The sequence below is a fragment of the Oncorhynchus mykiss genome, chromosome 2, assembly GCF_057628025.1.
Source record: "Oncorhynchus mykiss isolate SJ-2025 chromosome 2, ASM5762802v1, whole genome shotgun sequence".
In the NCBI taxonomy this organism is placed as follows: Eukaryota; Metazoa; Chordata; class Actinopteri; order Salmoniformes; family Salmonidae; genus Oncorhynchus; species Oncorhynchus mykiss.
In genome coordinates, this window is record NC_143023.1 from 98881367 (window position 1) to 98907455 (window position 26089).

At 44.4% G+C, this 26089-nt stretch overlaps 2 protein-coding genes across 5 annotated transcripts in view; both read right to left on the reverse strand.

Annotated features, from left to right (window-relative positions):
* Positions 1-7238, reverse strand: part of LOC118943872 (CD82 antigen) — a 53949-nt gene extending 46711 nt beyond the window's left edge. Inside the window, exon 1 of the mRNA XM_036960349.2 lies at positions 7090-7238. The gene's annotated coding sequence lies outside the window, so the exon portion shown is untranslated. The remainder of the gene's footprint in view (positions 1-7089) is intronic.
* Positions 7239-16372: 9134 nt separating this feature from the next.
* LOC110500615 (tumor protein p53-inducible protein 11) overlaps positions 16373-26089 on the reverse strand; it is a 102503-nt gene continuing 92786 nt past the window's right edge. For 2 of the 4 annotated variants that reach the window (XM_090213765.1, XM_090213776.1), the window contains 3 exons: positions 23553-23649; positions 18595-18696; positions 17946-18205 (listed from right to left, as the gene is read on the reverse strand). In XM_090213765.1, coding sequence (XP_090069891.1) covers positions 18069-18205; positions 18595-18696; positions 23553-23649 — 336 coding nt within the window. In that variant the 3' untranslated portion in view covers positions 17946-18068. The other 2 variants (XM_036960342.2, XM_090213780.1) reach the window with 2 other exon arrangements.

A 26089-nucleotide genomic window follows, 5' to 3' on the forward strand; every position in this document is an offset into this window, starting at 1 on the left:
AGAGAAGCACCTGTATGCTCAACATAGCACTGTGGTTAACAGCTTTCCGCCCCCGAGGGCACAGATAGTCCCCCTAACAGCCTCTATGGAACTGGAAGCTAGATTTCACTTCCTGCTGCTGTTACTGCAATAAATACAACACATGAATAGGGTTCTATAGGGCTCTGGTCTAAAATAGTGCACTATATATAGGGAATAGGGTTCTATAGGGCTCTGGTCTAAAATAGTGCACTATATAGGGAATAGGGTTCTATAGGGCTCTGGTCTAAAATAGTGCACTATATATAGGGAATAGGGTACGATAGGGCTCTGGTCTAAAGTAGTGCACTATATATAGGGAATAGGGTTCTATAGGGCTCTGGTCTAAAGTAGTGCACTATATATAGGGAATAGGGTTCTATAGGGCTCTGGTCTAAAATAGTGCACTATATATAGGGAATAGGGTTCTGGTCTAAAATAGTGCACTATATATAGGGAATAGGGTTCTATAGGGCTCTGGTCTAAAGTAGTGCACTATATATAGGGAATAGGGTTCTGGTCTAAAATAGTGCACTATATATAGGGAATAGGGTTCTATAGGGCTCTGGTCTAAAGTAGTGCACTATATTTAGGGAAGAGGGTTCTATAGGGCTCTGGTCTAAAGTAGTGCACTATATAGGGAATAAGGTTCTATAGGGCTCTGGTCTAAAGTAGTGCACTATATAGGGAATAGGGTTCTATAGGGCTCTGGTCTAAAGTAGTGTACTATATAGGGAATAAGGTTCTATAGGGCTCTGGTCTAAAGTAGTGCACTATATATAGGGAATAGGGTTCTATAGGGCTCTGGTCTAAAGTACTGCACTATATAGGGAATAGGGTTCTATAGGGCTCTGGTCTAAAGTAGTGCACTATATAGGGAATAGGGTTCTATAGGGCTCTGGTCTAAAGTAGTGCACTATATAGGGAATAGGGTGCCAGTAGGGACACATCCTGGAAGTAGGCTAGGTTCATTCTAGGTTAATTCTCAGTGTCTCCTCCTTCAACACACACCAACAGAAAACATTCTGCATCACCAGTCCTTTTCCGGACACCACTGAATATAGCCTAGGCCTGGCTATAAGCAGCCACTGTGGTTATTTGAAGAGCCTGAACCTATCATTTGAGGAGAAAAAAAAAACCCACAACAAAAAACAGCTCCATGTATCAGACAAGCCTACCATCACAGGAAACTCCCAGTCAGACTAGCCTACCACCACAGGAAACTCCCAGTCAGACTAGCCTACCACCACAGGAAACTCCCAGTCAGACTAGTCTACCATCACAGGAAACTCCCAGTCAGATTAGCCTACCACCACAGGAAACTCCCAGTCAGATTAGCCTACCACCACAGGAAACTCCCAGTCAGACAAGCCTACCACCACAGGAAACTCCCAGTCAGACAAGCCTACCATCACAGGAAACTCCCAGTCAGACTAGCCTACCACCACAGGAAACTCCCAGTCAGACTAGCCTACCACCACAGGAAACTCCCAGTCAGACTAGCCTACCACCACAGGAAACTCCCAGTCAGACTAGCCTACAGGATACTCCAATTCAGACTAGCCTACAGGAAAATCTCAGTCAGACTAGCCTACAGGAAATTCCCAGTCAGACTGGCCTACAGGAAACTCCCAGTCAGACTAGGCGACAGGAAACTCCCAGTCAGACTAGCCTACCATCACAGGAAACTCCCAGTCAGACTAGCCTACAGGAAACTCCCAGTCAGACTAGCCTACCATCACAGGAAACTCCCAGTCAGACTAGCCTACCACCACAGGAAACTCCCAGTCAGACTAGCCTACAGGAAAATCCCAGTCAGACTAGCCTACAGGAAACTCCCAGTCAGACTAGCCTACCACCACAGGAAACTCCCAGTCAGACTAGCCTACCACCACAGGAAACTCCCAGTCAGACTAGCCTACCATCACAGGAAACTCCCAGTCAGACTAGCCTACCATCACAGGAAACTCCCAGTCAGACTAGCCTACCACCACAGGAAACTCCCAGTCAGACTAGCCTACCATCACAGGAAACTCCCAGTCAGACTAGCCTACCACCACAGGAAACTCCCAGTCAGACTAGCCTACCACCACAGGAAACTCCCAGTCAGACTAGCCTACAGGATACTCCAAGTCTGACTAGCCTACAGGAAATTCCCAGGCAGACTAGCCTACAGGAAACTCCCAGTCAGACTAGGCGACAGGAAACTCCCAGTCAGACTAGCCTACCATCACAGGAAACTCCCAGTCAGACTAGCCTACAGGAAACTCCCAGTCAGACTAGCCTACCATCACAGGAAAATTCCAGACAGACTAGCCTACCACCACAGGAAACTCCCAGTCAGACTAGCCTACAGGGAAATCCCAGTCAGACTAGCCTACCACCACAGGAAACTCCCAGTCAGACTATTCTACCATCACAGGAAACTCCCAGTCAGATTAGCCTACCATCACAGGAAACTCCCAGTCAGACTAGCCTACCACCACAGGAAACTCCCAGTCAGACTAGCCTACCACCACAGGAAACTCCCAGTCAGACTAGCCTACAATAAACTCCCAGTCAGACTAGCCTACCACCACAGGAAACTCCCAGTCAGACTAGCCTACAGGAAACTCCCAGTCAGACTAGGCTACCACCACAGGAAACTCCCAGTCAGACTAGCCTACATATCAATCCAAACAGACGAAAAAACATAGGTGCTATGGATTTGGATCCTCTGCCTTATCATGGATTGAGAGTTACCTATCTAATAGAACACAGAGGGTTTTCCTTAATGGAAGCCTCTCTCATGCAAGTTCAGATGAGTTTTGGTGTACCGCAGGGCAGCCGGCTAGGACCATTATTGTTTTCTGTTTTCACTAATGACCTTCCACTGACCTGGAATAAAGCCTGTGTGTTTATGTACGCTGATGACTCAACAGCATACATGTTGGCTGCAACAGTAAAATAACTAACAGCCTTTAACATAGAGCTACAGTCAGTTTAACATAGAGCTACAGTCAGTTTAACATAGAGCTACAGTCAGTTTAACATAGAGCTACAGTCAGTTTAACATAGAGCTACAGTCCGTTTAACATAGAGCTACAGTCAGTTTAACATAGAGCTACAGTCAGTTTAACATAGAGCTACAGTCAGTTTAACATAGAGCTACAGTCAGTTTAACATAGAGCTACAGTCAGTTTAACATAGAGCTACAGTCCGTTTAACATAGAGCTACAGTCAGTTTAACATAGAGCTACAGTCAGTTTAACATAGAGCTACAGTCAGTTTAACATAGAGCTACAGTCAGTTTAACATAGAGCTACAGTCCGTTTAACATAGAGCTACAGTCAGTTTAACATAGAGCTACAGTCAGTTTAACATAGAGCTACAGTCCGTTTAACATAGAGCTACAGTCAGTTTAACATAGAGCTACAGTCAGTTTAACATAGAGCTACAGTCAGTTTAACATAGAGCTAGACAGTCAGTTTAACATAGAGCTACAGTCCGTTTAACATAGAGCTACAGTCAGTTTAACATAGAGCTACAGTCAGTTTAACATAGAGCTACAGTCAGTTTAACATAGAGCTACAGTCAGTTTAACATAGAGCTACAGTCAGTTTAACATAGAGCTACAGTCAGTTTAACATAGAGCTACAGTCAGTTTAACATAGAGCTACAGTCAGTTTAACATAGAGCTACAGTCCGTTTAACATAGAGCTACAGTCAGTTTAACATAGAGCTACAGTCAGTTTAACATAGAGCTACAGTCAGTTTAACATAGAGCTAGACAGTCAGTTTAACATAGAGCTACAGTCAGTTTAACATAGAGCTACAGTCAGTTTAACATAGAGCTACAGTCAGTTTAACATAGAGCTACAGTCAGTTTAACATAGAGCTACAGTCAGTTTAACATAGAGCTACAGTCAGTTTAACATAGAGCTACAGTCAGTTTAACATAGAGCTACAGTCAGTTTAACATAGAGCTACAGTCAGTTTAACATAGAGCTACAGTCAGTTTAACATAGAGCTACAGTCCGTTTAACATAGAGCTACAGTCAGTTTAACATAGAGCTACAGTCAGTTTAACATAGAGCTACAGTCAGTTTAACATAGAGCTACAGTCAGTTTAACATAGAGCTACAGTCAGTTTAACATAGAGCTACAGTCAGTTTAACATAGAGCTACAGTCAGTTTAACATAGAGCTACAGTCCGTTTAACATAGAGCTACAGTCAGTTTAACATAGAGCTACAGTCAGTTTAACATAGAGCTACAGTCAGTTTAACATAGAGCTACAGTCAGTTTAACATAGAGCTACAGTCAGTTTAACATAGAGCTACAGTCCGTTTAACATAGAGCTACAGTCAGTTTAACATAGAGCTACAGTCAGTTTAACATAGAGCTACAGTCCATTTAACATAGAGCTACAGTCAGTTTAACATAGAGCTACAGTCAGTTTAACATAGAGCTAGACAGTCAGTTTTAGAATGGGTAACCTGCAATAGGTTGGTGCTAAATATTTCAACAATGAAAAGTATAATTTTTGGGACAAATCACTCGCTCAACGATAAACCTCATTTAGATCTAGTATTGAATAATGTGTCTATTTAGCAAGTTACGGCGGCTAAACTGCTGGGTGTAACCCTAGAGAGCAATCTATCATATAGACTCGATGGTTGTTAAAATGGGAAGAGGTCTGTCCACGATAGGACATTACTCTACCTTCTTGACATCTCAAGTCGACCATGCCACGGTGCCAACAATTTAAAGTTCATATTTAGAGAGTGGTTAGGCTACATTTCTCTATCCCTAACCCTAAGCTAAGAAACCAAGTATCCCTAACCCCTATAAGAAACCAAGTATCCCTAACCCCTATAAGAAACCAAGTATCCCTAACCCCTATAAGAAACCAAGTATCCCTAACCCCTATAAGAAACCAAGTATCCTTACCCCTATAAGAAACCAAGTATCCCTAACCCCTATAAGAAACCAAGTATCCCTAACCCCTATAAGAAACCAAGTATCCCTAACCCCTATAAGAAACCAAGTATGCCTAACCCCTATAAGAAACCAAGTATCCCTAACCCCTATAAGAAACCAAGTATCCCTAACCCCTATAAGAAACCAAGTATCCCTAACCCCTATAAGAAACCAAGTATCCCTAACCCCTATAAGAAACCAAGTATCCCTAACCCCTATAAGAAACCAAGTATCCCTAACCCCTATAAGAAACCAAGTATCCCTAACCCCTATAAGAAACCAAGTATCCCTAACCCCTATAAGAAACCAAGTATGCCTAACCCCTATAAGAAACCAAGTATCCCTAACCCCTATAAGAAACCAAGTATCCCTAACCCCTATAAGAAAACAAGTATCCCTAACCCCTATAAGAAACCAAGTATCCCTAACCCCTATAAGAAACCAAGTATCCCTAACCCTAAGCTAAGAAACCAAGTATCCCTAACCCCTATAAGAAACCAAGTATCCCTAACCCCTATAAGAAACCAAGTATGCCTAACCCCTATAAGAAGCCAAGTATCCCTAACCCCTATAAGAAACCAAGTATCCCTAACCCCTATAAGAAACCAAGTATCCCTAACCCCTATAAGAAACCAAGTATCCCTAACCCCTATAAGAAACCAAGTGGCGGGGCTGTTTTTTGAATTACGGGGTGGGCCTTTAAGCCTAATATACAGTAGGCCTACTGTCCCAAACTAAAAAAGAGAAATGTTAGTTCTGTTCGTGACCATCACTGAGGGTTGGAAACTCACAACTTAGGCTAGATTTAGCCTGGGCTGTCTGGATTGTATCCCTAAGAGAACAAGCTACAGCCAGCAACAGGCTACGGCAAAGCAAAGCACAGATCCTTATTTGAAAAACATAAAAATAGTGAATGGTAGTGTGTGTGTGTGTGTGTAACTATGCACTGAGAAAACAAGTAAGGTTCTCTCGAAGCTGCCAGATGTCACCACACAGAGACCAAGGGGTCGTATCTATATTTACAGCATGGCTCGTTTTGCATTGGCCTGGTTTCCCTCTTTAAAAAAAAGGTTTGACATGGGGGCGGTTTCACACTGTGAGCTTGTAGTAAGCTAGAGGGGGCACACAAACAAACAAACAAACAAACACGCACACAACGTGGGGGGGGAGGGGGGGGGGCAATCCGATAGATGAAATCAGTGTGTGTTTTGTTTCTCAATGGGGATACGAGGGGTGCTACCCAGGATTACGACGGTGGTGCGTGTGTGTGTGTCAATAACGCTGTGGCAATAAATGAACAGCTACCCAATCAGCCTGGCTCAGCCTCAGCCCTGCTGCAAACCAAGACCACAGGAGCTCTGAGGCCAAACTCTCTCCACGCACGCACACACACACACACACACTTAACATCGCCTCAGAGGGTGAGCTATAGAACAAACACACACCGATCTGACCTATATACACATCTGTGACTGAGTCTATTACCCTGGCAGAGTATACAACCCCCCCCCCCCCCCCCCCGGGGTTAAAATCTCTTAATACCATGATAGTCACCAGCTCCACCAACAACTGTTGGCTCACAGGGAAAAGTGGAGGGGACATGGACACAGAAACCCTTTTACACTTCTGTGTGCATGTCTCCCCAGTCATTGACGAGTCCGTCTACCGTCCACTTCACAAAACAGGATTGAGATCATAACCGTTGAGCGAAGGACCAGAAAACATCACTCATTTTAACGTATCAGAGATGGATTAATAATTCAGATGGCTACTATACAAATATGTACAGCATAATCAAGCAATAAGGCCCCTAGCCAGAACAGCCCTTAGACTCCATTTTACTGAGATAACCTGGTAACTTTAGGGTAAATTATCTTTTTACAGTAACTAAAACATAAATCTAACTACACCTAACGAAAGTCCATTACCTAGATAAAATAACTTTAGCTGACTTTATACCTAGCTTTGTTATCAGGGCAAAAGTTACACAAGTTCTATATAGAAAGCGAATACAACGGGGACACACAAAAAAAAGCAAGGAAACGTAGCACACCTCGTTTAATAATATTAGCTAAACATCTAACAATCCCACAAATAAACAAATACTTACTTTTTGGTGTAAAATGTGGAGTTAACAGTTAGCTGTAGCGGACCTCCGTCTTCTCGATTGTCCCGTTGTGTGTGTGTGTGTGACTGTGTGACTGAACGGGATGTGTGTGTGGGAGAGAGAGAGAGAGAGAGAGAGAGACGTGTGTGGGATGGAAAAGCGTGGTAGACCGCCACCGTGCGGTAGACATGGGTAACTTCCTTAATAAATCCCTTTACTGTTCGGAAATAAAATCGTATTATTATAGGCCTACGCAACACAAATGTTTTCCTCTGCAAATAAATAATTATTGCAATTAACATAAGAATGTAAATGTTTCCATTTCATGTTGTTCTTACTGTTCTATAAATAAAACTATACGATTATTTTGTGTAGGTGAGGGTCTTTAAAAATGTAGAAATTAGCCTACTCTTGTTCATGCATGAGTCGCTAAAAAAAAAAATCACTTTATATTTAATATAATCACTCTTACGACATGACAGTACCACGTTCCCATAGATGCTATTATAAAGGTATGTCAAATTTTCCACCATGACAAAAAAAATAAAAAAAATCAGGTTTCATGACATTGTAATGTAAACAGCAACACAGGGGGAGCTATTTAGCTGCGGTTAGTTTACACCTCACGCGCACACACATTGTACCATCTAAAATGGCCATGAAATATATTTTCCAATAAGCAAAAATATTTTATTTTTCAGCTGTTTGAAGCTGGTGTACAAAAGTAAAATAAGCAAAAAATGAAACTTCAGAACGGAAGTATAGAAAAAGTACACGTAGAACATATCTACCACTTTTTAAACTGGCTTTCAAAGTATCCCTTTTAGAGAAAGGACAATAGGACGTGTGGAGGGTCTATTAGGGCTGTTCTGTATGTAATCCCTGGGCACGTCTGAAGTTCTGTGTCATTCCTCACCACAGAGCTATGGGCTACGCTTTTCATTTCCTCAGCCACAACAAAGCGATGCGTCCATCCTCTCCTGTGGCTGCATAATAAGCAGTTTCCATGACCACTCTATTTTATTTTAGGAGAATGTATTTATTTTTCTGGTCACCATTTAATTGTTTTTTACAACTTTTTGTTGTTGTTGTTGTTGTTGTTACATATACATTTCAGATACATGGAACTTTTATACAATGTCGTTTATGTTTATATATATTACATTTTATACAACGTTGTTTATATGTATTACATTTTGGACAGATGATACAGTTATAACCCTCTGTTACTCTCAGCCCATCCCAGGCCTCTTGTGATTTCCATGTGCCACATACTTTAACTGTGCTGTGATGTCTGGGCGGCAGGGTAGCCTAATGGTTAGAGCGTTGGACAACCGGAAGGTTGCAAGTTCAAACCTCCGAGCTGACAAGGTACAAGTCCGTCTTTATTCCCCAAGGCAGTGTTCCTAGACCAGTTAACCCACTGTTCCTCGCACAGGTAAACCTATACCCCTATACCCGGAAGCACGTAATATACATCCATACCACTTCCTGTAAAAAAACGGGTCATATAATATAATTCATAGTAGATCCATAAATGGTAGGTTCCTGTTCCTGTTGATTGGATCCACAACAAAGTCTAAGATTGCACATCATCTTTAGTTACTGTCTGTTAAGACATGTCGACGGAAAGGACCACACACACACACACATGTGCACACACACACACTTCTCTTTAGTATTAGTTAACAGTTTGTCGATTCATTTCCGCTCACCGTGTGGTTTTTACCCACAGCTTCCTGTTTGCATAGTAACCACAAGCATATTGAAGGGTAGGCTCCGTTGAATGCTTAGTTCCCAGAGCTGCCAACCAAGTCATAAAGGTGTGGTAAACTGGCAAGGATTCACCTTGACCGAAGGGCACCCCTGGTGATATCCACAGAGGGAGAGGGGGAGCAAAACTCCAGTGAGTCGACTTACTGCACGTGTGTATACATCAGGTTAGGCCTGTACAGTCGCAGAAATAACCTACCACATTTCCTGCATAAGGCATTATCCTCTCTGGTCTCCTTCCTGGGTCACGTTGGGTGGGTGTGGCTATGGAGTCTCTGGTCCAATTCAGGAAGTGTTATGGTGTTATTATAAAAGTTGTTACGGTCTGTCCTTACTGTAATTGCTACTGTTTCAGTAAAAAATAAATAGAAAGAGCTGTGTAGATGGTCAACGTGAACTTTGAAACCTCACAGGTTTTGATTGAAAGGAGATGTGATTCACCTATTGCTTTTCTGATGGGACTGTTGACATCATTTACATGTTTTTGCGAAAGGAAAATTCAGAAAAACTTAACTCCATACAGTAAAGTTTTTATTTTATTTTATTTTTTAGGTCAAGCCTTCACCACAGGTAGTGTGTGTGTGTGTGTGTGTGTGTGTGTGTTGCATGACGAGGCTCAAGTAGAACACATTTTACAACATACACTACAAGTATGTGGACACCTGGTCATCGAACATTTCATTCCAAAATCATGGGGATTAATATGGAGTTGGCCCCTCCCCCCTTTTCTGCTGTAACAGCCCCCACTCTTCTGGGAAGTCAGAACGTCGCCGTGGGGACTTGCTTCCAATCAGCCACTAAGAGCATTAGTACGGTCGGGCACTGGATGTTGGGCGATTAGGCCTGGGTCGCAGTCGGCGTTCCAATTCATGTCAAAATATAAGGTTGAGGTCAGGGCCTTCTACGGGCTAGTCAAGTTCTTCCACACCGATCTCGACAAAACATTTCTGTATGGACCTCACTTTATGCACTGATGCATTGTCATGCAGGAACAGGAAAGGGCCTTTTCCAAACTGTTGCCACAAAGTTGGAAGCACAGAATCGTCTAGAACATCTCTTTATGCTGTAGCATTAAGATTTCCCTTCACTGGAACTACGGGGCCTGAACCATGAAAAACAGCCCAAGATCATTATTCCTCCTCCAAACTTTACAGTTGGCACTATGCATTCGGGCAGGTAGCGTTCTCCTGGAATCCGCCAAACCCAGATTCTTCTGTCGGACTGCCAGATGGTGAAGCGTGATTCATCACTCCAGAGAACGCGTTTCCACTGCTCCAAAGTACAATGGCGGCGAGCTTTACACCACTCCAGCCGACACTTGGCGTTGGCATGGTGAGCTAAGGCTTTTGTAAGGCTGATCTGCCATGGAAATCCATTTCATGACGCTCCCGACGAACAGTTATTGTGCTGACTTTGATTCCAGAGGCCGTTCGGCGTGAGTGTTCCAACCGAGCACAGAGGAATTTGACACGCTATGTGCTTCAGCACTCGGCCGTCCCGTTCTGTGATTTTGTGTGGACTACCACCTCGCGCCTGAGCCGTTGTTGCTCCTAGACGTTTCAGCATTTAACAGTAACAGCACTTACAGTTGACCAGGGCAGCTCTAGCAGGACAGAAATATTACAAACTGACTTGTTGGAATGTATGACGGTGCCACGTTGAAAGTCACTGAACTCTTCAGTAACGCCATTCTACTGCTAATGTTTGTCTATGGAGATCGCATGGCTGCGTGCTCGATTTTATACACCTGTCAGCAATGGGTGTGGCTGAAATAGCCGAATCCACTAATTTGAAGGGGTGTCCATATACACTAAAGTATAATTCATGACAAACAGGGTGCAAACTTTCTAGAATAAAACACGACAGGATTCTCCAAAATGAACAAATTATTTCTTTATTTCCAACTAAAACAATGGAAATCTGTAACATATTTCTAATTTGAGGTACAATATAATGCGTCCACATGAAAAAAACTAAAATCAACTCAAAGCCCCGGTCAGCCGAAAGCCCCGGTCAGCCGAAAGCCTTTCAGAGTAAAACAGGGCGGTACTATATGAATGTGATGTAAGCTACGTTGTACCAAATTCATGTCCGACCGTCTAGAGCTTTCTGTTAACCCTTTCACAGCAGTAGTGAACCATCTGCCATGGATGGCAGATCAAAGATGTCAAAACACATGACTGAAATAGAGTTCTCTTTACAGAGCACAACCTCTCTGAATCTGTCCTCCATCTATCCCTCCCTCCCCACCAAAATAAGTAGCTCTTCGGTCATTTGAACATTTTTTAAACTCCATAATTACCATGTTTGCCAGATAGGGAGGGCCTGCTGTATAGGCCCGGGACACAGAGTCAAGGAGGAGTGCTGACTACTAATTAAACACTGTGAAAGGGATACTTACTAGTGTGTGTGTGTGTCTCATCTGTGCAGTACAGTAACCATGGGAACAAGCAACATCGGGCCTGCCTTGAAGCACTCACGGAACCACAAAACCGACAACCACTAGAGAACCAGGACTTTACAACCTTCTCAGACAGGACTCAACATGGTCATTTACCCTCGTATGGGCATCATGCGCTTCTCACTGTAAGACATCTGTGTTTTCTATCCAGCACAATGAGAGACAGACTTCCATTCTGAGCATGTAGATTTTGTTAAGACATACAGCAAGGACTGTAGATGTGAGCTGCGGGAAAAGAGGGTAAGTGGATTGGTTGACAACAGTCCTCGTTTCCTAAAAATTCTTCTCAAAGCCCATTGGAGGAGAGGATCCAATGTCCCTCCCTCGGACCTCCTCGTCAAATGAGCTTTGAAAGGAATTGAGGAAGGACGTAGGAAGCAAAGATTTCACAGCTAGTAACATTTTCAGACATAGCCAAGATGTGGTGTGGATTCACAGATCCAGACTGGGAATCCAGTTAGACTAGAGCAGTGGTTTTTCTCTTTCGGGGACCCCGACTTTTCTACATTTTGTTGTAGCCCTGAACTTGCTCACCAGAATCAGGTCTTGGTAATTGGATAACAAGAGTTCCGAGACAGACTCTGGAATAGTTCAGATACATGGAAGTGAGTCGTTCGGAATCCACTGGTAGAGGGGGGGGTGCTTACTATGGACTGCGATATGTGGTCGTCTCACCTAGCTGTCTGAAGATTAATGTCCTGACTATGACTGTGATATGTGGTATGTGGTTGTCACACCTAGCTATCTGAAGATTAATGTCCTGACTATGACATGTGGTTGTCCCAACTAGCTATCTGAAGATTAATGTCCTGACTATGACTGGTCCACCTAGCTATCTGAAGATTAATGTCCTAACTATGACTGAGATATGTGGTTGTCCCACCTAGCTATCTGAAGTTTAATGTCCTAACTATGACTGTGATATGTGGTTGTCCCACCTAGCTATCTGAAGTTTAATGTCCTGACTATGACTGGTCCACCTAGCTATCTGAAGTTTAATGTCCTGACTATGACTGTGATATGTGGTTGTCCCACCTAGCTATCTGAAGTTTAATGTCCTGACTATGACTGTGATATGTGGTTGTCCCACCTAGCTATCTGAAGATGAATGTCCTGACTATGACTGGTCCACCTAGCTATCTGAAGTTTAATGTCCTGACTATGACTGTGATATGTGGTTGTCCCACCTAGCTATCTGAAGATGAATGTCCTGACTATGACTGTGATATGTGGTTGTCCCACCTAGCTATCTGAAGATGAATGTCCTGACTATGGACTGTGATATGTGGTTGTCCCACGTAGCCCCTCTGGATAAGAGCATCTGGTAAATGACTAAAATGTGAACTTACATGTGAAGGCAGAGATCTCGTGAAAAATACAAAAACACAACTCCACCACGCACAAACATAGAAATATAACTAATCTCCCCGTTTTGTCAGAACTATAATAGCTTCATTCTGTTCATGACTAACACCCATTTTGTCACCATTGACTCTACTGTATTATTGACTGTATATTCTGTTTGTTCCATGTGTAACTCTGTTGTATGTGCTACACTTTATCTTGGTCCAGGTCGCAGTTGTAAATGAGACCTTGTTCTCAACTAGCCTCCCTGGTTATTAAATAAAGGTTGAAATTAAAACATGTACACGTTGATCATGCATGATCACACCTCTGTGTACTACTAGTATAAATGTGCTACAAAATATACATTTACAGGTGCCATATTTCAGTACAGAAAAGGACTGTATCGCATGTAATTATCGAACATCAAAACACCACAAATCCATATACAGCGTATTCAGACCCCTTGACATTTTCCCACATTTTGTTACAGCCTTATTCTAAAATGGATTAAATAAATACAAATCATTAACTACAAACAATACCCCATAATGCAGTGCACTTCATAATCACAAAGCAAAAAACTTTTTTTTTTTTTTTATGTTCACAAATGAAACTAAATATTCAGACCCTTTGCTATGAGACTGGAAATTGAGCTCAGGTGCATCCTGTTTCCATTAATCATCCTTGAAATGTTTCTACAACTTGATTGGAGTCCACCTGTGGTAAATTCAATTGATTGGACATGATTTAGAAAGGCACACACCTGTCTATATAAAAAGGTCCCACAGTTGACAGTGCATGTCAGAGCAAAAACCAAAGCCATGAGGTCAAAAGGAATTGTGGGTATAGCTCCGAGACAGGATTGTGTCGAGGCACAGATCTGGGGAAGGGTACCAAAACATTTATGCAGCATTGGAGGTCCCCAAGAACACAGTGGCCTCCATCATTCTGAAAATGGTGGAAGTTAGGAACCACGAAGAGGATGGAAGAACCCCCTCTTCCTAGAGCTGGGCGCCCGGCCAAACTGAGCAATCAGGGGAGAAGGGCCTTGGTCAGGGAGGTGACTAAGAACCCGATGGTCACTATGACAGAGGTATAGAGTTCCTCTGTGGAGATGGGAGAACCTTCCAGAAAGACAACCATCTCTGCGGCACCCCACCAAGGCCTTTATGGTAGAGTGGCCAGACGGAAGCCACCCTCAGTAAAAGGCACATGACAGCCCACTTGGAGTTTGCCAAAAGGCGCCTAAAGACTCTCAGACCATGAGAAACAAGATTCTCTTGTCTCATGAAACCAAGATTGAACTTTTTGGCCTGAATGCCAAGCGTCACATCTGGAGGAAACCTGGCACCATCCCTACAGTGAAGCATGGTGGTGGCAGCATCATGCTGTGGGGATGTTTTTTAGCGGCAGGGACTGGGAGACTAGTCAGGATCGAGGAAAAGATGAACGGAGCAAAGTACAGAGAGATCCTTGATGAAGTTCTGAGCGCTCTGGAGCAGGTTCTCAGGCTGGGGTGAAGGTTCACCTTCCAAGAGGACAATGACCCTAAGCACACAGCCAAGACAACGCAGGAGTGGCTTCAGGACAGGTCTCTCTGAATGTCCTTGAGTGGACCAACCAGATCCCGGACTTGAATCTGATCAAACATCTCGAGAGATCTGAAAATAGCTGTGCAGCGACGCTCCCCATCCAGCCTGACAGAGCTTGAGAGGATCTACAGAGAAGAATGGGAGAAACACCCCAAATACAGGTGTGACAAGCTTGTAGTGCCATACCCAAGACTGCTTCAGGTGCTTCAAAGTAGTGAGAAAAGGGTCTGAATTATTATTTAAATGTGATATTTTGTATATTTAATCAAATGTGTCAATTTAAAATTAAAATAAACAGTTTTTGCTATGTCATTATGGGGTATTGTGATGTCATTATGGGGTATTGTGATGTCATTATGGGGTATTGTGATGTCATTATGGGGTATTGTGATGTCATTATGGGGTAGTGTGTGTAGATTGATGGGGGGGGGGGGGGGGGACATTTAATACATTTTAGAATAAGGCTGTAACGTAACAAAATGTGGAAAAAGTCAAGGGGTCTGAATACTTTCCCAAAGCAGGGCTTAGAACCCAGACACGACAAGTTACACAACATTAAAATGAAATCTCTTTAAATCCCAGAATGAGACTTTAGAAAACAAAAAACACATCTATACGTTTCCTGTTAGGTTCAAAATAACGACATCACACCGCAGTAATACAGTATATGGCTACTTTTATTTACATGTATCAAGTGTATGTTGGTTGGCGACTGTTCTTCGAAACGTTTAAGGCAAAGACTACAGATAGATATGGTGTGTATAAAAGTTGTGCCGCTGTCACCAATAAAGACGATCCTGACTAACACTGGCACGCTCTGCTGGTCACATCGAAAGTACACCGTAAAAATGAAACAAAAGTCCTTCTCTCTCTACATTTGACATCAACCATGAACACGCAAAAGAGATCATCTGTAACCAGATGGCTGTAGGGTTCAAAATCTAAAATGTTATTGGTCACATGCTTTTATAAACAATTAGGTGTAGACCGACAGTGAAATGCTTACTTAAATCTACCCCTGTTATTTATGAAGCATGTGACATTATGTTCAAGTTAAACTTTTGCATAAATACTAACAATTTCAGTGTAATTATACAGTAGGCTGATTGACGGTGGCAAGTGACAATTAGCGTTTTCAAAGCTCTACATCTTGAAAACTTGATTGCTGCACTGCAAAACATTTTTTGGGGGACTGTATCAACAGTGGACTAATGAAACAAATACAAAAAAATATAATTTTGGGAGTGGAATTGACCTTCAAGAAAAACTTGCTGAATTAAAAAGGTGATCATCCCTGAAAAATGTCTATTCCCGACGCGCTTCATATCGTCAGCTCACCCTCAATATCACGTTAGAGGATGAGGCATCTCTATCATGTACAGTATGCGTTCTCTATGCCCATTGGACAGACTGAAAAGCGGACCTGAGACCTCCCTCAGTGTTCCGACGCGGCATTAAGAACAGAGAACATATATATCTAGATGCTGATCCACACATTATACCGGTCTGTCAGCTGGACGATGGCTTCACCATGAGCAGGTCGGATCACCTTTCAGTTTAGAGACAAGGGCAGCAGGTCTGATCACCTTTCAGTTTAGAGACAAGGGCAGCAGGTCAGATCACCTTTCAGTTTAGAGACAAGGGCAGCAGGTCTGATCACCTTTCAGTTTAGAGACAAGGGCAGCAGGTCTGATCACCTTTCAGTTTAGAGACAAGGGCAGCAGGTCAGATCACCTTTCAGTTTAGAGACAATGGCAGCAGGTTTGATCACCTTTCAGTTTAGAGACAAGGGCAGCAGGTCAGATCACCTTTCAGTTTAGAGACAAGGGCAGCAGGTCAGATCACCTTTCAGTTTAGAGACAAGGGCAGCAGGTCAGATCACCTTTCAGTTTAGAGACAAGGGCAGCAGGTCAGACCACCTTTCAGTTTAGAGACAAGGGCAGCAGGTTTGATCACCTTTCAGTTTAGAGACAAGGGCAGCAGGTCAGATCACCTTTCAGTTTAGAGACAAGGGCAGCAGGTCAGATCACCTTTCAGTTTAGAGACAAGGGCAGCAGGTCAGACCACCTTTCAGTTTAGAGACAAGGGCAGCAGGTTTGATCACCTTTCAGTTTAGAGACAAGGGCAGCAGGTCAGATCACCTTTCAGTTTAGAGACAAGGGCAGCAGGTCAGATCACCTTTCAGTTTAGAGACAAGGGCAGCAGGTCAGATCACCTTTCAGTTTAGAGACAAGGGCAGCAGGTCTGATCACCTTTCAGTTTAGAGACAAGGGCAGCAGGTCAGACCACCTTTCAGTTTAGAGACAAGGGCAGCAGGTCTGATCACCTTTCAGTTTAGAGACAAGGGCAGCAGGTCAGATCACCTTTCAGTTTAGAGACAAGGGCAGCAGGTCAGATCACCTTTCAGTTTAGAGACAAGGGCAGCAGGTTTGATCATATAAATAGAACACGGTCGACTTGAAATGTCTGTGTTCTAGATATTTAATTTGAATTAGTGTGATTCTATTTTACTGTACCGCTCTGCCTTACCATCTTCTACCTATAGCGGACATTCTGCTGGTTAAATGAACAGCTGAAAGAAACAGATAAACACGTGACAGAGAGAGAGAGAGAGAGAGAGAGCAAAGATATCCAGGTTTCAAGATAGTGCACAGGAGCAGTAACAACGTCGCCAACCAACCAACACCATAAAAATGGAACATCTTTAAACTAACAAACTCTTTGTCCTTGAGACTACAGTATATTCAAAATGAAACTACCAAAAGATCACATTTGAACAACAAAAACAAAACAAAAAAACATTCAAATGACTACATACTAATACTATAGTGTTTTAAATTACTCTGTACATCTTGGATCGGTCCCAAAAAAAGCTACTTATTTCCTATACAGTGCACTACAGGGCCCATACGACTCTACTTTTGCTCAAAGGTAGTGCACTACCTATACAGTGCACTACAGGGCCCATACGACTCTACTTTTGCTCAAAGGTAGTGCACTACATAGGAAATAGGTTGTTATTTGGGACGTAAGCACTAAGTCACATGACTGAGCGGAAGGGAGATACTGTACAAGAAAAACATTACTTCAAATGAATACACACTTTTTTTTTTTTTTTTTACACAGAACCCCCCTACACACACACACACACGATAGTAGAGTACAGTGTTTGGAGGACGACAACAATCTCCCAGTTCACAATCAGACCCTTTCTCATTTCCATATAGAGAACAAATGAGACCACCATGTGTGGGAGGTGATGTGGGGGCGGGGCTTATCAGGGAAGCACCTCCCACACCACATCCCTGATAAGACCCTACATCACATCCCTGATAAGCCCCGCCCCCACATCACATCCCTGATAAGCCCCGCCCCCACATCACCTCCCTGATAAGCCCCGCCCCCACATCACCTCCCTGATAAGCCCCGCCCCACATCACCTCCCTGATAAGCCCCGCCCCCACATCACCTCCCTGATAAGCCCCGCCCCCACATCACCTCCCTGATAAGCCCCGCCCCCACATCCCTGACCAGAAAGGTAGAACGTTATACATGTATAGATCTGCCATGCTGGTTTGTCATGTAGAACTGTGAATAATGTCAGCTCTACACATTACATTACTAGCTGCGACATTGTGAACATTTCGCTTCATTCAATAAACCCCCGCTTAAATATCTGAAAGCACCCACCCACCCCTCCCAGACAACCTAACTCAGCTGCTCTCAGATCATCTTGGCTCGTCCTCTCTCCTCCACTCCCTCCATCTCAGATCATCTTGGCTCGTCCTCTCTCCTCCACTCCCTCCATCTCAGATCTTCTTGGCTCGTCCTCTCCCCAGGTGGTAGTAATAGAAGAGAGTGACCAGGAGGAAGAGCACCCGGCTGAGGAGGAGGAGGACGGCAGCGTTGGGCAACAAACCCATCTCCACCAGGGTGACAGACGTAACTGCAACAAGACAGGGTTGAGACGACAGTAACAAACAAAAATAACAATTAAACTCCCTCTCTCTCACATAAAGAGACGGACGGACTGACTGATAGATAGATAGATAGATAACGGACGACACTCAGTCACGGAGATATAATCCCTCATCGTTAATAACTGACTTTTCAACAGCGGTATCTGAGCCAGACTCCAAACAATACTACTACGTCTCCAACACTAGAGGGAGCCATTAGCGTATTACACAATCTGAAGAAGGTGGACAGATTGGACAGCATGACATAGAGCAATAAGGCTCATTGAATAATAATAATAATATACGGTAATAGGTTTGCAGCATAAGCATGAATTTATTTATTAAATACCAATATGAAAGGAATGTGTGCTCTCACCTAAAAACTGGACAGCAAAGTAGCATGCCTCACTGAGCAGAGTCCATTGAATGATGACCTTCTCCTGTGTATACACACCATTCCACAAGATGAGGGATAGACCTGGAGGGGGGGGGTCAGAGGTCATGGGTTATAGTTCAGTCCATTGAATGATGACCTTCTCCTGTGTATACACACCATTCCACAAGATGAGGGATAGACCTGGAGGGGGGGGGTCAGAGGTCATGGGTTATAGTTCAGTCCATTGAATGATGACCTTCTCTTGTGTTTACACACCATTCCACAAGATGAGGGATAGAACTGTGGGAGGAAATGCCATCGGTCAGAGGTTAGGGGTCAAAGAGATCACGGGAGACGGGCCAAATGGTATGGAGACATTCCTATCCCAAATCTAAATAAAGCTGAAAACTAGACCCCCATCTTCATAAAGCTGAAAACTATACCCCCATCTTCATTCTTCATAAAGCTGAAAACTATACCCCCATCTTCATTCTTCATAAATCTGAAAACTATACCCCCATCTTCACTCTTCATAAAGCTGAAAACTATACCCCCATCTTCATAAAGCTGACAACTATACCCCCATCTTCATAAAGCTGAAAACTATACCCCCATCTTCATTCTTCATAAAGCTGAAAACTATTCCCCCATCGTCATTCACTGGGCATTCTTCATAAAGCTGACAACTATGCCCCCATCTTCATAAAGCTGAAAACTATACCCCCATCTTCATTCTTCATAAAGCTGAAAACTATTCCCCCATCTTCATTCACTGGGCATTCTTCATAAAGCTGAAAACTATTCCCCCATCTTCATTCACTGGGCATTCTTCATAAAGCTGAAAACTATACCCCCATCTTCATAAAGCTGAAAACTATACCCCCATCTTCATTCTTCATAAAGCTGAAAACTATTCCCCCATCTTCATTCACTGGGCATTCTTCATAAAGCTGACAACTATGCCCCCATCTTCATTCTTCATAAAGCTGAAAACTATACCCCCATCTTCATTCGTCATAAAGCTGAAAACGATACCCCCATCTTCATTCGTCATAAAGCTGAAAACTATACCCCATCTACATTCTTCATAAAGCTGAAAACTATACCCCCATCTTCATTCTTCATCAAGCTGAAAACTATACCCCCATCTTCATTCTTCATCAAGCTGAAAACTATAACCCCATCTTCATTCTTCATAAAGCTGAAAACTATACCCCCATCTACATTCACAGGGCATTCTTCATAACACCTATCTACATACGATATCAAAAAAACTTAATTTCAGGACTCATGTTATCATCCATAATCTAGAATCTAGACAGTCAGGTCCAGGGCCGGTCTACCTCACGTGGGGCCCCGACCTCCAGGGGGCCTAATTTCCTGCAATTCTATACTTGGGAGATGGGAGGGAGGTTTTTGCCATGGGAGATTGGGTTGGGGGCCCCCTAGAGGGAGGGAGGTTTTTGCCATGGGAGATTGGGTTGGGGGCCCCATAGAGGGAGGGAGGTTTTTGCCATGGGAGATTGGGTTGGGGGCCCCCTAGAGGGAGGGAGGTTTTTGCCATGGGAGATTGGGTTGGGGGCCCCATAGAGGGAGGGAGGTTTTTGCCATGGGAGATTGGGTTGGGGGCCCCCTAGCGAGATCTCTCCATAAAGACCTTAGTAGTCGCAGAGTAATTACACTATTTCTCCATAATGACCTTTAAAGAGGTCAACATTCACAAGGCAGCTGGGCAGATGGATTACTAGGTCGTGTACTCAGAGCATGCGTGGACCAACTGGCAAGTGTCTTCACTGACATTTTCAACCTCTCCCTGACTGAGTCTGTAATACCAACATGTTTCAAGCAGACCATCAGAGTCCCTGTGCCCAAGAATGCGAAGGTAACCTGCCTAAATGACTACCTACCCGTAGCACTCACGTCTGTAGCCATGAAGTGCTTTGAAAGGCTGGTCATGGCTCACATCAACACCATCATCCCGGAAACCCTAGACCCACTCCAATTCACATACCGCCCCAACAGATCCACAGAAGACGCAATCTCAATCACACTCCACACTGCCCACTGGACCTGAGACTGGGGTGAAGGTTCACTTTCCAACATGACAACGACCCTAAGCACACAGTCAAGACAATGCTGGAGAGGCTTCGGGACAAGTCTCTGAATGTCCTTAAGTGGCCCAGCCAGAGCCCGGACTTGAACCCGATCAAACATCTCTGGAGAAAACTGAAAATATCTGTGCAACGACCCTCCCCATCCAACTTGACAGAGCTTGAGAGAATCTGCAGAGAAGAATGAGAGAAACACCCCAAATACAGGTGTGACAAGTTTGTAGCGTCATTTCCAAGAAGACTCGAGGCTGTAATCGCTGACAAAGGTGCTTCAACAGTACAGAGTAAAGTGTCTGAATACTTATGTAAATGTCATATTTCTGTTTTTAATTTGTAATAAATGTGAAAAAAATGTATAAAAATCTGTTTTTGTCTTGTCATTTTGGGGTATTGTGATGTCATTTTGGAGTATTGTGATGTCATTATGGGGTATTGTGATGTCATTATGGGGTATTGTGATGTCAGGCTGTAACGCAACAAAATGTGGGAAAAGTCAAGGGGTCTGAATACTTTCTGAATGTATATCGCCGTTCTCAGGACCGTCTGAAATGTCCAAAATCTATTTCTAGGAAGGACAAAAAACAGTGTCAAAGACACCAGTCACCCAAGTCATTAACGAGTCACTTTACCCCTACCTACATGTACAAATTACCTCACCTAACCTGTACCCCGAAACGTTAACTCGGTAGCGGTACCCCCTGTACAGAACCTCATTATTGTTATGTCATTTTATTGTGTTACTTTTTATAAAAATTTATTTTATTTAGCGAATATTTTCTTAACTATTTCTTGAACTGCATTGTGGGTTAAGGGCTTGTAAGTACGCATTTCACAGTAAGGTCTACTACACCTGAGTTATTCAGCGCATGTAACTAATACAATTTGATTCCATAATGACCTCAGTGATCCCAGGTTAATGTCACTACCTCTCCATAAAGACCATACAGTGGGATTTATGTTCATCTCACAGTAGGCTTGTTATATAAACCTTACTAGATCTCTCTCTCTCTCTCTCTACTTTTCTGTCTATGGTGTGTCACCATAACCTGTTAAGAGAAACAGACCTGGGTTCAACTTTTGAGACAAATTCATTAGTTCTACGGTGCCAGGCAAGCTCAATTACAAACATAGCTAAAACTATTTGAAAGAAAACAAATACTATTTGAACCCTGAAGTGAACAGGACCACCGCCAACCCAACATTAAATGACTGAATGACATGATTTATTGTCAAATGAACGCAACTATAATAATCAATTCTCATCTTCAATACAATTCCTGTGGCGTGGAGGGTGGTAACGGCGAGGACCAGTCTGCGTCTGTCGTCGACACCAAAGAACTGTACGACCAGAAGTACGTCTAATATTTTTTAGAAATGTTTGTTTATCTTTATTTAACTAGGCAAGTCAGTTAAGAATAAATTCTTATTTTTAATAACAGCCTACCGGGGAACAGTGGGTTAACTGCCTTGTTCAGGGGCAGAACGACAGATTTGTACCTTGTCAGCTCGGGGGTTTGAACTTGCAACCTTCCAGTTACTAGTCCAACGCTCTAACCACCGCTCTACCCTGCCACCCTAATAATATACATGCACGGACATTTTGTTGTCGTTGTCCATTTTGTCCATGCATGTATATCTGTCTGACAGATGTTTTGTCCTGCTCTTCTGTGCCTAACGTGCACTCTATGACGACTCAAACTACAGTGAGTCATGTGCACTCTATGACGACTCAAACTACAGTGAGTCATGTGCACTCTATGACGACTCAAACTACAGTGAGTCACGTGCACTCTATGACGACTCAAACTACAGTGAGTCACGTGCACTCTATGACGACTCAAACTACAGTGAGTCATGTGCACTCTATGACGACTCAAACTACAGTGAGTCACGTGCACTCTATGACGACTCAAACTACAGTGAGTCATGTGCACTCTATGACGACTCAAACTACAGTGAGTCACGTGCACTCTATGACGACTCAAACTACAGTGAGTCACGTGCACTCTATGACGACTCAAACTACAGTGAGTCACGTGCTCTCTATGACGACTCAAACTACAGTGAGTCACGTGCACTCTATGACGACTCAAACTACAGTGAGTCACGTGCACTCTATGACGACTCAACTACAGTGAGTCACGTGCACTCTATGACGACTCAAACTACAGTTAGTCACGTGCACTCTATGCCGACTCAAACTACAGTGAGTCACGTGCACTCTATGACAACTCAAACTACAGTGAGTCACGTGCACTCTATGACGACTCAAACTACAGTTAGTCACGTGCACTCTATGACGACTCAAACTACAGTGAGTCACGTGCACTCTATGACGACTCAAACTACAGTTAGTCACGTGCACTCTATGACGACTCAAACTACAGTGAGTCACGTGCACTCTATGACGACTCAAACTACAGTGAGTCACGTGCACTCTATGACGACTCAAACTACAGTGAGTCACGTGCACTCTATGACGACTCAAACTACAGTGAGTCACGTGCACTCTATGACGACTCAAACTACAGTGAGTCACGTGCACTCTATGACGACTCAAACTACAGTTAGTCACGTGCACTGGTAATGTAGACGGGGAGAGAGATACACATGATGGCCTTGCATGAAGCATCCAAATACACGACAGACACGTGGGAGTGACAGAGATGACACTAATGTGTGTGTGTGTGTGTGTGTGTGTGTGTGTGTGTGTGTGTGTGTGTGTGTGTGTGTGTGTGTGTGCGCGTGAGACAGTGTATACTGCAGATGCAGATGAACAGCACAAGGAAATAGCAGTGTGTGTGTGTGTGTGTGTGTGTGTGTGTGTGTGTGTGTGTGTGTACTGACTGAGTAGTGCTCCTCCATAGAGCCTGATGGAGATGCTGGTGTTGCTGATCTCTTCTTCAAACACCACCTCATAGAGCTGGTTGGGACACACCAGGGCCTGCAGAGAGAGAGAGAGGACAACACTTATATACTACACAGCATGCACTATAGCAGGAGGGGGGGGGGGGGGAGAGCACTGCCTGTCTAACTACAGCCAGCTCCTCTCTCTCAACTACAGCCAGCTCCTCTCTCTCAACTACAGCCAGCTCCTCTCTCTCAACTACAGCCAGCTCCTCTCTCTCAACTACAGCCAGCTCCTCTCTCTCAACTACAGCCAGCTCCTCTCTCTCAACTACAGCCAGCTCCTCTCTCTCAACTACAGCCAGCTCCTCTCTCTCTCTCAACTACAGCCAGCTCCTCTCTCTCTCTCAACTACAGCCAGCTCCTCTCTCTCTCTCTCTCTCAACTACAGCCAGCTCCTCTCTCTCTCTCTCTCTCAACTACAGCCAGCTCCTCTCTCTCTCTCAACTACAGCCAGCTCCTCTCTCTCTCTCAACTACAGCCAGCTCCTCTCTCTCTCAACTACAGCCAGCTCCTCTCTCTCTCAACTACAGCCAGCTCCTCTCTCTCTCAACTACAGCCAGCTCCTCTCTCTCTCTCAACTACAGCCAGCTCCTCTCTCTCTCAACTACAGCCAGCTCCTCTCTCTCTCTCAACTACAGCCAGCTCCTCTCTCTCTCTCAACTACAGCCAGCTCCTCTCTCTCTCTCAACTACAGCCAGCTCCTCTCTCTCTCTCTCTCAACTACAGCCAGCTCCTCTCTCTCTCTCTCTCAACTACAGCCAGCTCCTCTCTCTCTCTCTCTCAACTACAGCCAGCTCCTCTCTCTCTCTCTCAACTACAGCCAGCTCCTCTCTCTCTCTCAACTACAGCCAGCTCCTCTCTCTCTCTCAACTACAGCCAGCTCCTCTCTCTCTCTCAACTACAGCCAGCTCCTCTCTCTCTCTCAACTACAGCCAGCTCCTCTCTCTCAACTACAGCCAGCTCCTCTCTCTCAACTACAGCCAGCTCCTCTCTCTCAACTACAGCCAGCTCCTCTCTCTCAACTACAGCCAGCTCCTCTCTCTCAACTACAGCCAGCTCCTCTCTCTCGCTCTCTCTCAACTACAGCCAGCTCCTCTCTCTCTCTCTCTCTCTCAACTACAGCCAGCTCCTCTCTCTCTCTCTCTCAACTACAGCCAGCTCCTCTCTCTCTCTCTCTCAACTACAGCCAGCTCCTCTCTCTCTCTCTCTCAACTACAGCCAGCTCATCTCTCTCTCTCTCTCTCAACTACAGCCAGCTCCTCTCTCTCTCTCTCTCAACTACAGCCAGCTCCTCTCTCTCTCTCTCTCTCAACTACAGCCAGCTCCTCTCTCTCTCTCTCTCTCAACTACAGCCAGCTCCTCTCTCTCTCTCTCTCAACTACAGCCAGCTCCTCTCTCTCTCTCTCTCTCAACTACAGCCAGCTCCTCTCTCTCTCTCTCTCAACTACAGCCAGCTCCTCTCTCTCTCTCTCTCAACTACAGCCAGCTCCTCTCTCTCTCTCTCTCAACTACAGCCAGCTCCTCTCTCTCTCTCAACTACAGCCAGCTCCTCTCTCTCTCTCAACTACAGCCAGCTCCTCTCTCTCTCTCAACTACAGCCAGCTCCTCTCTCTCAACTACAGCCAGCTCCTCTCTCTCTCTCAACTACAGCCAGCTCCTCTCTCTCTCTCAACTACAGCCAGCTCCTCTCTCTCTCTCAACTACAGCCAGCTCCTCTCTCTCTCTCAACTACAGCCAGCTCCTCTCTCTCTCAACTACAGCCAGCTCCTCTCTCTCTCAACTACAGCCAGCTCCTCTCTCTCTCTCTCAACTACAGCCAGCTCCTCTCTCTCTCTCAACTACAGCCAGCTCCTCTCTCTCTCTCAACTACAGCCAGCTCCTCTCTCTCTCTCAACTACAGCCAGCTCCTCTCTCTCTCTCAACTACAGCCAGCTCCTCTCTCTCTCTCAACTACAGCCAGCTCCTCTCTCTCTCTCTCAACTACAGCCAGCTCCTCTCTCTCTCTCAACTACAGCCAGCTTCTCTCTCTCTCTCAACTACAGCCAGCTCCTCCCTCTCTCTCAACTACAGCCAGCTCCTCTCTCTCTCTCTCAACTACAGCCAGCTCCTCTCTCTCTCTCAACTACAGCCAGCTCCTCTCTCTCTCTCAACTACAGCCAGCTCCTCTCTCTCAACTACAGCCAGCTCCTCTCTCTCAACTACAGCCAGCTCCTCTCTCTCAACTACAGCCAGCTCCTCTCTCTCAACTACAGCCAGCTCCTCTCTCTCAACTACAGCCAGCTCCTCTCTCTCAACTACAGCCAGCTCCTCTCTCTCAACTAAAGCCAGCTCCGCTCTCAAATACAGCAGCAGCAATGAACAGACTGTGCAACATGAACAAAATGAACCGTTGTAGTAATACAATGGGGTATAGTTTCTGGTTAGGCAGCGATGCTCTGTGCAGCTGTGTTAACTAACGCTCCAAGAAAGCTAGT